General features: G+C 41.0%; 1 protein-coding gene across 4 annotated transcripts in view; it reads left to right on the forward strand.

Annotated features, from left to right (window-relative positions):
• GRIPAP1 (GRIP1 associated protein 1) overlaps nucleotides 1–12123 on the forward strand; it is a 68758-nt gene that overhangs the window by 22488 nt on the left and 34147 nt on the right. For 2 of the 4 annotated variants that reach the window (XM_026676321.2, XM_087956744.1), the window contains exons 13-18: nucleotides 2855–2947; nucleotides 5193–5327; nucleotides 7093–7188; nucleotides 9076–9288; nucleotides 10255–10368; nucleotides 10560–10637. In XM_026676321.2, the coding sequence (XP_026532106.1) occupies nucleotides 2855–2947; nucleotides 5193–5327; nucleotides 7093–7188; nucleotides 9076–9288; nucleotides 10255–10368; nucleotides 10560–10637 (729 nt within the window). The remainder of the gene's footprint in view (nucleotides 1–2854; nucleotides 2948–5192; nucleotides 5328–7092; nucleotides 7189–9075; nucleotides 9289–10254; nucleotides 10369–10559; nucleotides 10638–12123) is intronic. The other 2 variants (XM_026676322.2, XM_087956745.1) reach the window with 1 other exon arrangement.

Here is a 12123-nt window from a genome sequence, read left to right on the forward strand (position 1 = left end):
GAGGTTAAAACCCTCCTTACCATTTATTCTTTATTGATAACTTATAATTATTTTGTAAATTATAAATAAAGCTATAAATGAGAATTGCTGCCTTAACTTAATTCAAGATCATAATCATATACATTACTAAGAGTTTTATTCTTTCTGAATCCTCTTTCTGTTTCCACTTCTTTCTTTTGCACCTTTGTTCTTCATATTTGGCTCTACTTCTAGTATTTTCTCACTGGGCCAAATGTCTAATTCAAAAACACATTCATATTGTAGGATACAGCTCTGGCCAAGATGGACTGTCAATCCAAATTCAGTGCATTCATATTAGTTTAATTTTCCAAATATACATAGTATGTTTACATAGTAAATATACATACTAATGAAAACAGCATTATTGATGAAAAAGTGAATATATCATTAGATAGAGAATTTAATTGTTTTCAGAAATATCACAGATTTTTAGGAAAAGGAACAGAAAAGGTAATCAGGATGGTGTAATTAAAAAGCAGAGCTATGTCTCATACCACACAGGTTGTGCTTCCTACAACCATTCCTGTGCTCGTCCTTATCATCTTCTGTATCAGGATCAGAGATTAGAGTTGTATCCTTCTTTTAATCGCTGTATGCTATCTTGTAATGATTTATTCAACAAACGGAGGGAAAATATATACAGTGAATCTGTTCATCGGACTTACTAATTACTTATCACGTTTTTGTAGGAAAAGAGGCTGTTTCTTAAATTTTTAGTTTTTACTTTTTGTTATTGTGCATTGATTTCTAAAATCCCTAAGTTGAGTTTCACATCCTGTCTGTTTTAACTTACATTTAGGGTGCACTCTAAACTTTATTCTTTAGCCAAGGAGATGAGCTTGACATTTTGAAAAGACTATGCAACACTTCAGCAAATCCCAGGCTGATTCTTTTGGCTTATGGACCTCAGCCATTGGTATCGTCATGGGAGTCACTGATCCTGGGCCTTCTCTAACCACCAGAAATCTCCACCTTTGGGATTTTTCAGCATATGCTTCTTGAATACTTTCCCAACCCATATTTCACAATGTGAAAGATTTTACTCTGTTTAATAAACAAAAGCTGTATTTACTGTATACCATTGCTTATACAGGCCATGACTATCTTGATTGTGAAACTCAAAGCATTAGAAAACTGTTAAATCTTGTCATGAGCGTGATTGATTTCCCAGCCCTGAATTAAGACGTCTATAAGATAGATTTTGATTCATACCAGGAGCCAATCTAACTTACCTTAATAAGAAAAAACAAATAGGTTTGACTGGCTACCCCAGAGCTGTCAAATTTCTAGCCCATGGACTGGATGCATCATGCGTTGGCCATGCCCATGCCTGATTTAGCGAAGGAGAAAAAAAAAGTCCTGATATGTCACGTGACACCGCTGTGACGATGTGAGTTTGACATCCCTGGACTACCCTGTCAAATGAGCATTTGGAACTGTCCCGATTTCTCTAGAGGCACAGCAAGTTCTAAACAGTGTTTGGGGGGCTAGAGACAAAACTTAGGGTAATGGATGTGACTAGTTTCCATACCTCACTCTACTTTGGTTCTTGAATTGGATTTGGGGATTTTCTTCAAGTCTGTTAAAACTCTGTGAGCATATTTAGCTTCTTTGATTATGTTTTGTCTACTTCATAATGGTGGAACACAATGGTTCTTAGCAAGTGTGGTCCACAAAAAATATGGGTGTGCGGAATACATGAGGGAATAAAAATGTGCAGAAAATATACAGAAAAAAGGTCATGCTGGAGGAATGTAATATGTACTTAAAATGACATTGTGTGTCAAAATGTAATTGACAGAGCTCCTAACATTATCTGCCTGTCAATCACAGCCAATGGTGGGATTCAGCCAGTTTGCACCAGTTTGGGAGAACCGGTTGTTAACTTTCTGAGCAGTTTAGTGAACTGGTTGTTGGAAGAAATCATTAGGGCAGATTACCGGTTGTTAAATTATTTGAATCTCACCACTGATCACAGCCCATGGTTCTACTTTGTTTTTGGCTTGAGCACAACTCCACACTCTTGACTACTCTTTATACTTTGTAGGTCTGACTAAGCTTGACTAAGAGCCCCATATTTAATAGTAAATACTTTAATATTCAGGGCCACTGCAATTTAATATTGGTTTAGAAATTACAATGAGGATCGATTTGTGGGTGGAAGGGCCTAACCCAGGCCCAACAGTTTATCTGAATACTTTCTGGAAATATTTTTCCTTCAAATGCAGTAATTTATAGCTGAAATGGTTGTACACATTGCTTTAATCATAATATACAGTAAGTTGTTGGCTAAATTTGGGGTCCCCCCCCTTATTTGTTTGAAGGGGGGGTGTTTCTACCCAGGAAACCTGTCCTGATATATCATAGCTCTTAGTATTAGGAACTTAACACTGAAATTACTCTCTTCCTTTCATTTAATTGACCCATTTCTTCTCTTAAATTCCTGTCCTCTGTGGACCTTTCCCTCCTTTTAATTTGCTTTCCTTGTTTTAACCTTCTTTTCTCAAACAGGTTTGGCGATGACGTTAAGTCTCTAATAACTATGTCTTGTCCTTGTAACTGAAAATGAAATCTGGTTCATTTCGTTAATTGTTTTATTTTCATAGCAATTGATGTGTCTCTTTTTAAAATTTTGTTTCCAAGCTTGCTTTCTCTAAAAACAAAATAAAGATCAATCACAACCCTTGCCCAAGACTGCTAGTGCCATGTTTTGCTCTATTTTTAATCCTTATTTTCTCCTCCTCTCCTGCTTTTGCTCCCCCCCCCATGCCTCTCGTTCTTTCCTTCCTTCCTTCCTTTCCCATTGCCCATCCTGTCCTTCATGGGCCCTCAGGTTGCGTGCCAAAGTGCGGAGAGCCAGGAACAGGTTGAGACCATTCTGTCTGAAAATGATGCTCTGAGAACCAACCTTGCAGCCTTAGAACAGGTACCAGGTTCTGCCTTGTGAGCCAAGTAGTCAGAGGGGCGTAGAAGGTGGTGTTGATAGTGATGAAATTGAAAGCTGTGACTGTTCATTTTTACGAGGGGGTATTGACAGCATAAGAGAGGCTAAATCACCAGCAACAACTGGGGTGTGAAGAATTACTGTTTTATTTATTGCATTTACATTCCTCCCTTCATCCAGTATATTCTGTGTATGAAATGTGCATGCATTTTCAACATTTCTTATTGAGTAAGATAGGGTAAGAATAGACAGGTTCCAAACCATCTTCTAAGCTTCATTGGATAACTGCGAATTTGAATGTTAGCATCTTGAAGACTGGTCTGGTATTTTTAACTGCTATATCACACTGATTCTGGTTCAAGGAACTTATTCACCTCACCTCATCATGCACAACAACAGAGCACTTCTCTTTAGCAAGGATGAGCAACTATTTAAGCCCAGGGCCATGCATCTTTTTGAGTGGCTAAGAGTTGCAATGAAAGGGGCAGTAACACAACCCAGGAATGTGTCATAGAAAGATTTGGGACCCAGATTTCTTTCTTCTAGGCTATGGAAGAGTTGTTGTTGTTGTTTTTTTAAACAAAACTTGCCTTTAAAAACTTATAACTAAGTTAAACCTATATGAAGCCTACAGTTTTTACTTGTTTCCTGCCTTTAAACAACAGGAAATCCTGTTGCCCAAAATTAGAAGCATCTAAGTGCTTGAGGGGAATGCTCTGTTAAGTTAGTTGTATTGTCCTGCTGTGAAGTGGCCTGTGTCTCCTTAGGAGAAAGTGACTGAGATTGCATCATAATTCTCTCTCTTTCTCTGTGTTGTGTGTATGTATCCTTGGGGGATTAGGTGCTATGATGATAAGGAAGATGCAAATATCACAGATGCTAGTTTTGTCATTCACAACAGGACAAGATTCCTTCTTCCTATTTTAAGACATGGATAGATTGTGTCAACAATCACATATGTTGTATGAAAATGTGCCATTATTGGCACATTACCTTAGACCTGACACTTCTTCCAGCACTTTAAGCCTTCCCAAACTCTAGATGTAAGACATGCTAGTTGAAAATTATGGGAGTTGTACTCCTGCCACATCTGGAAGGCTGTAGATTGGAGAAGGCTGGTTTAAGAGAATATGGAGAAACGGTTGTTAGAATATTGTGTGATGTTATTGCACAAATGAAAGGTGACCTGTGTTTAAGCACCTTTTGGATAATAATTACATTGCAAAGAAAAATGGGCATAAAACCCTTGGAATCTATGATACTGCAAGACCTACACTATATTTCATGCTTAAATATACTACAAACCTCTTTATTCTTTCTTTTTGGTAGGCCAAAAACTCAGAGCAATTTCTGATTAGCCAAGTGTTAGTTTTTAAAGGCAAGTTATAAATGATAACATAATTATAAAATCTATAATTTACCTTTTTAAAATGAAACCTGGTTAGTCAGAAATCACTTGGTATTTCTGAATATTTTGATAATCCTAGCTGTAACGGATAAAAATGTGCTGGTGCTAAGAATTCTTATTCAACTACAAATTAGTATAATTTATATAAATTCCATAGTTCCACATTCTGGAATGTAAACTAAGTAAAAGAAAAAGAAAAAAAATGAGAAAGTCAGGCTAATTTGCACTTCAAAAGTATTTAAAAATTCATCTGTATCAAAAACACTTTTCTGTGGGTTTTCATAGAGATTAAACCAATGAAGCTTGATACAGATGAGAAAACAATCCTGTCCAAAATTAAAAGACTAGGAGTCAGTGGCAATGTCACACAGTTCTCCCAGTTTCTCATTTCATTTTATTGTTTGGTTGTTAAGAAATGTGTGTGCGCTCATTATAATTAATCATAATAATTCATATTGTCAGTGGAATTTGAAGCTGGTTTGTAAACTTCAATTAAGCGTGAAGTCAGATGATTGTCTGTAATGGGTAACATCAGAGACGCATCGTTCATTTTTACACATACAGTGAATTAAAAATATTCTTGTGATACTAATAAAAATAAAGAAAATACATAAGAGTTCAGTGGTGTGTGGAAATGTGCTTGAGTAGCAGGAGAGGGTGGGAATCTATGGTTTTTAGTTCTTTTTTAAGGAAAAAGAAAACCCACAGTGTTGCCAGGGGTGTTCTTTGGAGGGTAGATCATAGTGCCATGTAATTTTTCTGAAAGGACTCTTAACTTTTTCCCTTCCTCTCTTGTCCTGCTGCATTCTTGCCCTGTAGATCCAGACGTCTAAGACTCAAGAAATGAATCTGATGCGAGAGCAGGTGGCGGCATTGGGAGATGAGCTACAGCAGTGTCAGAATGAGAAGGAGGCATTGGCTGCCCAGCGGGATGACCTCAACACACAATTGCAGGTGGGCCAAGGCCACTGGCTCCATACTGATAGCCCAAGTATCATGCTGCTGCTTACAAGGCCCAGCCAGCTATTTACATATTCTGCATTTCCTTCCGCCTATCGCCTTGAGCACACTATGCAGAATGCCCCATTTTGAACCTTATGGTGCGGGGAGAAAGAAGGAGCAAGCAGTTAAATATTTATGACATGAGAGGCAGAGGTAGTATTCAGCAAATTCTGACCAGTTCTGGAGAACCGGTAGCGGGAATTTTGAGTAATTTTGAGAACTGGCAAATACCACCTGGCCCTGCCCCCAGATATTCTTTGCCTCCTGAGTTCCAACTGATCAGCTGAGTCTTCTTTTGTTGCCCTGCACAGGAGAACAGAGCTGGAAAGCAGGTTAGTGGGGTGGGGAGGGAATGGGGATTTTGCAGTATCCTTCCCTTGCCACGTCCACAGAGCCACGCCCACCAATCCACTCCCACAGAACCGGTAGTAAAAAATGTTTGAATCCCACCGCTGATGAGAGGACTGTTTTGCTACCTCTTGTGCCCTTTTGCCAGTGATCTCAATCCCTACCCATGGTCATTCATGCCCTAGTCACCTCCCATCTTAACTATTGCAATACGGTCTACATGGGGCTGCCCCTGAGAAGCAGCCGGAAGCTCCAATTGATGCAAAATGCAGCGACCTGCATGGTTTTGTGCAGACCTCAGTCTGCACATGTATCACCTCTGCTACGGAAACTGCATTGGGTGCCGATTTGCTTCCAGGTGCAATTCAAGTTGCTGGTTGTCACTTTTAAAGCCCTTCATGGCTTGGATCCAGGTTATCTGAGGGAACGTCTCTTGTCGGTCACATCTATCCAACCCACTAGAATAGGGAGGCAAGGAATGTTGTGAGTCCCGTCCCCTAAGGAGATACATCTGGAAGGATCCAGAAGAAGGGCCTTCTCTGTGGTGGCTTCCTCTCTCTGGAACAGCATTCCCCCCCCCCCAGAGATTAGACTGAACCCCACTAACACTCTTTCAGAAGGCCCTGAAGATGTGGTTCTGCCAGTGGGCCTGTGGAACCCAGAACAGGATGGAGCCCATTAAATGGCTAGTATGAATGTGTGTTGTCACCGGGGTGGATTGGGTTATTATTTTATTATTTTTCTTTTTATTCTTTTTATTTCTTTTATATGGTGTTTTGATATCCTTATAAGCCGCCTTGAGTCACCATGTGCAAGTAAGTGACAATATAAATTTTCTAAATAAATAAATTTCAGTTTTTACACTCACCTTCTGATTGTTTGATTCCTTTACTGGTTTCTTTCTCCTACTCTTGATGGCCTTCCAACTGCTACCTGAGTTCCAGGCCCCATTTTGGTGTGTTAGCAAAGTTCTTCCCAATATCCCACATAATTTCCTTTCAAACGATTGGTTATTTTAATCCTGAATCTTGTTTTAAATTTGTCAGTGTGAAAGGAGGCTAGGTAATTTACCTGATATATTCCCAAGCTGAAAAAGTTTTCACTCTCACTTTCAAGGGCTTAGCCTAAGTGTAGAATTGAAGTGGAATGTTCAAAGTGCTTTATGCAGCTGGTAACTATAATCCTTTTGATAGTCCAACAATATGAAATCTGGCCCGGGCTGTTTTGTGATAGATCTTCTTGATTTATTGGTGTCGTTGTCGTCTTCTGTCAGGGGCAGTGGACAGCCTCTGATGTAACCGTGGTGCCGATAAACAAAAGGCCTGTCTTAGAAGATAGGATTTTTCATTACCTTCATCTTTTATTGTAGGAGTCACTCCGGGGCAATACTCGTCTTATGGAGCAAGTTCAAGAACTTGTGCAGGAAAAAGGGAGATTATTACAAGAGCTGGATGAAGCACGGAAGGTAAACTAGAGTGGAGGTATACATTGGGGCTCATTCACACAACTCCAATCTTGACACTTGTAAATGAGCAGAAGAAGGCCAGACCGTGGCCTGCTTCTTTCTTCCCTTTCTGCATCGAGTTTTCTAAACTGATTCCATTTGTCTGATTCCATTGGCAAAAATCCCTTAAATCAGGAGGTCAAGTAAGAGTTTCTGAATTTCTACTCCGAATGAACTGCAATTCAGTATTAAGCTTATGAGCAGACGCTCATAAAATTTGAAGCAAAATAGAATAGAAGAAAGGACAAGGAGGAATAGGATAAGGGCATTGGAGGAAGAATAGTAGCTAGTGGAACATTGCAAGATGTTAAAATGGTATCCGCTGGCTCAGAAAGCTGTTCCATTTTGACCTGATTTCCTGACTCTCTCCAGAAGAGCCCATAGACTTTTTAAATTTCTCAGTGCAACTATGAGGACCAGAAATTAGTGCTTTTTGTTTTTAAAGAAGCCAAGGATTTTGGTCTCAAAATGCAAACTTCCTAAATAGTCAAATTTATTTATGCTTCTCAAGATAAACAGCACCTCCCTTTACCAATCTTTAACTAAAATCTTGGGCATACTATATGCCTGCACCCCGCCTTTGTGAGGTTGGTCTTTATAAACCAAACTAAAATATGGGATCCTTGGTTATTTTCTTGCAGACATTTCACTACCTAAGTAACATCATCAGTGCGAGAAAGAAGTGGGTTTTGCACCGAGGACCTTACAGTTCAGCCCTGAGCTACAAACATTCTCTTGTATTGAAACTAAGGCACAGGTGGTCCTCAATGTACGACCACCATTGAGCCCCAAATTCATGTTGCTAAGTGAGACATTTATTGCGTGATTTTGGCCCCATTTCACGATCTTTCTTCCCCCGGCTGTTAAATGAATCGCTGCGGTTGTTAAGTTAGTAACATGGTTGTTAAGTGAATCTGATTTCCCCATTGACTTTGCTTGTCATAAGGTTGCAAATGGTGATCACGTGACCTCAGGACACTGCAACCGTCATAAGTAGGAGCCAGTTGCCAAGCATCGGAATTTTGCTCATGTGACCATGGGGATGCTACAATGGTCTTAAGTGTGAAAAATAGTCATAAGTCACTTTTTTCAGCCTCGTTGTAACTAGGCTGAACTAAATGAATTGTTGTAAGTCGAGGACTAACTGTATACTCGGTTTTATACTCCGGGGCAAAGAGGGATGAGGAATTTTATATCTGAATCCTTATTGCCTGTTGTATTGGAAGTCGTGATGACCCAGGGTGGGATACAGAATAAATATAGTCACAAAAAACAGGTGAAGCCCCTTTTATTCTTTCACTTTGCTTCCAAGCTCCAAATATCCTTGACTGGAGACAAAAAAACTCCCACACAAGCAGTTACAAGAAGGAGGAAATGCCATTTAAATTATAAAGAGTAAAAATACAACACAAACCAGGCAAGATAAGGGTTTGAAGACATCCACAGATATCAGAACACACACTGGGAAGGACACCAAACTCAGAGAGGAACAATAAACTAGAGATATTTCCATGCTTTGTTTCCAGCACTGGCCCCGTATGCATGTCTATCCTCTTATCCAGTTGTCACAGCTGCAGCCCATGAAGAGGATCAAGGCCCTCTCCTCCCCAGTAGACCACATCTCTCCCTTATCCTCTCCTCCCTGCATGCCCTAGGATGGAGAGGAGATGGGCCTGGGTCCTCCTCTGACTGCCCAGCCGGCCTCTGCCCTTCCCCAGCCTCCTCCACAACCCCTGGAGCCACACTTCCATTCCCTGTTGGCTGTTCCTCCTCTCCCTCAGAGTCAGTCTCCACCAGGGGCGTGACAGAAGTGGGATATAGGGCTGAGCTGTGCCTTCTGTTTTCCAGACAGCAGAGAAACGCAAGGCCATGCTAGATGAGATGGCCATTGAGACCCAGCAAGAAAAGGGGCGCCACAAAGAAGAACTCAGTAACCTCCGCCTGCAGCATGAGAAAGAGATGCTGGCTGTGAGGGCACGCTATGAGCGAGAGCTGCGGGAGCTGCACGAGCACAAGAAACGGCAAGAGGACGAGCTGCGGGGCCAGCTCAAGGAGGAAAAGGTATGAGTTCAGACCACCAGGGCCACATTCAAGGTTTAAGGGCCAGATATTTGATCTGCCTTTCTCAGTAAAGTTGAGCATTTCAAGACACATTCTCTAAGGGAGGAAGAACTCCCTAACTTTATGAAAAGGAGCAAGCAGCAACGATTGTCTAAAATTGATCAGCTAAAACTTCTAGGCAAGCTGCTGTCCAGGTTACGACTGTTAACATGCATGTTTACATTGGGGCCAAGAAATGAAATCACTGGTAAGGTTTTGCTAAGGAAGAATCACCAAGGGAGCTTTGGCTCTCACACTAAAATAGTGAAACTTTGTTATGTGTGGGGGGTTGGGTGGGGGTTTCCCCTCAAGGTCAGTGGTCGCCAACTGGTGGTTCACGAGAAAATTTTGGTGGTCCGCAGAGAAATGTCGTCCCCCCCAAAGCAACCCCCCAAAGCAATTAATTCAGGCTGCGTGGGAACACAAGGCTGCACTGCCCACATCGCCTGCCCATCCACCGGCCCCCCACCCTTTGGCCGAGCGCAAACCTTACCTTGAGTAGAGCCACGCGAGCTGGAACTGGAAGGTAAGACCAACGGCAGGGAGGGAAATCCGCCCTGCTCATCCATGGCAGACCGGTGAAAGGCCAGACTCTGGAATACAGGACCGACTTTCCCACCAACGTCAGCAAGCCACCGTCAGTCAAAATTCATATTAGTAGTCCAAATTTTTTTAAAATTTTTTTTTTTTTTTTTTTTTTTCCCGGTGTTTTTTTTTGGGTTTGTTTGCGTTGGGGGGGGGGTTGGGCTTTTTTGGGGGTGTGGGGGGGGGGGGGGGGGGGGGGGGGGGGGGGGGGGGGGAGAGATTTAAAATTATGAGCTCAGTGGTCCCTGAGGTCCAAAAGGTTGGCAATTCCTGCTCTAGGTATCTTGAATTTCCTCTCCTTTTGGAATTGTCTGCAGTGTTTTCCTTCCTCTTCTTCATCAGGCTCGCAGTCAAGAACTGGAATCCATGCAACAAACTGTGGAAGAGCTACGGCTCCAGATCCAATCCATGGATGGCACCAAGGGCTGGTTCGAACGGCGGCTTAAAGAGGCAGAGGTACTGATTTGGAAGAGAAATGGAATAGCAATACCTTTCCAGTTGCACAAATCCCAGTTTTTGTCTATCTATTGATTCAGCTTTACATTTCAGTATTGGGACATAAATTAGAAGTGGCATTCTGTGGATGGGCCAGTTAGGTTCGCTTTCAAGCCTTTTATTGGGTCTCTGATTTTCTTCCTCTTCCCCAGGAATCGATAGAGAAGCACCAGCAGGAACACATGGAAGCCTTGAGAATTTGTAAAGAGCAGCATGCAGCTGATTTACAGGTATTGGGGGCTGTGAATTATCTATTCCTCCCCAGGCATGAGAAGTGACAGAGATTTATTTCCCTCCATGCTGTCTGGCATAACACTGCAAATTTTTCAGTTAAGGGGTTTTGTCTGCTTCTGCCATTTAAAGTATGATTTATTGCAACTAATGGTTGATATGGGCTGATGTGAAGAACAACTTGTTTTTATCTACATTGGATTGACTACAAAGTCTAATGAATTTCTGGTCCCCTCTGGACATGGTTAATGTAGGACATGGCATGGGGATCTGTAGCCCTCAGTGTTGGTCTTCAGTTCCCAGCAGTCTCAGCCAATGAGACTGATGTGAGGGATTCTGGGAATTGTATTTCATAAAATCCGGAGGGCAACAGGTTCTCCACACAGAACCATTCTAAAAATTATGCAATGGAGCTTTTCTGAAATGCTCAAGAAGAACCTCTTTCATTAATGTGAATGAATGACTTTTTCTGAAATCTTTTTACACTAGTTTTTTTTTTTAATCAAATTGGATTCCTGACTGAGTTTACAGCTATAGTCGGAAAAATCAAAATTAAAAGAGCATATAAAAAAATTGAAAATGGTACATAATACGTCTGAGTTTTTAAATTAAAAAGTTTTTTGCTTGGTGTCTGAGAACACTGATTTAGATAGACTTTTTTGGGGTAAAATTCCATGACTGGATTGCTGTAGGGAGAAATGTTATCCTTGTCGTTGATATCAATCTTTCCTTTGATTAAACAGTCACTGAGAGGAAGGCTGAAAAGTGGCAAACTGCTCAAGACTTTCACAGTAAACTCAAGTGCAAACACTTTGTCATTGAAACCCTTTAAAATATGCAGGATGGGAGCATTTATCTGTTAATTGTAACTTATATTCCAACCTGGCTGAGGTTAGACTGCTCTGGGGCTAGGCCTGAGCAAATGTCAGAAGGGTGAAGAAATGTCCATATTTAAAATAAGATTTCTACTGGAAAATCTCTGGTAGATGCCCTGATCATCCTTGGAAAAGCAAGTATAGTCTAGGAAAAAAAGCCTTTTGAGTTGCTGCTCCCTGCTGTCTTCTCTTGTTCAAGCTTTTCAAATCAATAAAACAGCAACAGTAACTATGTAAATGCAGTTTTTCCAACTTGTCTTATCGTCGCCTTTCTCTTTAATTAAAAAGAGAAAGGAACTGAGGCAACTGGTAACAAATGCTCAAGTGCTTTTGAGATAATATTGCTGAGGAAAAATTTTAATCTACTTTTTATTGGTGTTTGTTTTGTATGTTCTACAGGGGAATGGGTAGGTAGGTTAATATCAGTCTTCCTCAGGCATATTTAGTACTACAGTCCCCAGGATTCCCAGCCAGCACATAGCCTTTGGCAAAGGCAGTGATTCACCTATAATTTACCTTTGTAAACAGCTTAGAGCAAGGGTCTTCAAACTTGGCAAGTTTAAGACTTGTGGACTTCAACTCCCAGAATTCCTGAGCTAACATAACTAGA

This window comes from Notechis scutatus, chromosome 2, assembly GCF_049901735.1.
Source record: "Notechis scutatus isolate UNSWTSFEM ecotype Mainland chromosome 2, rNotScu1.2, whole genome shotgun sequence".
In the NCBI taxonomy this organism is placed as follows: Eukaryota; Metazoa; Chordata; class Lepidosauria; order Squamata; family Elapidae; genus Notechis; species Notechis scutatus.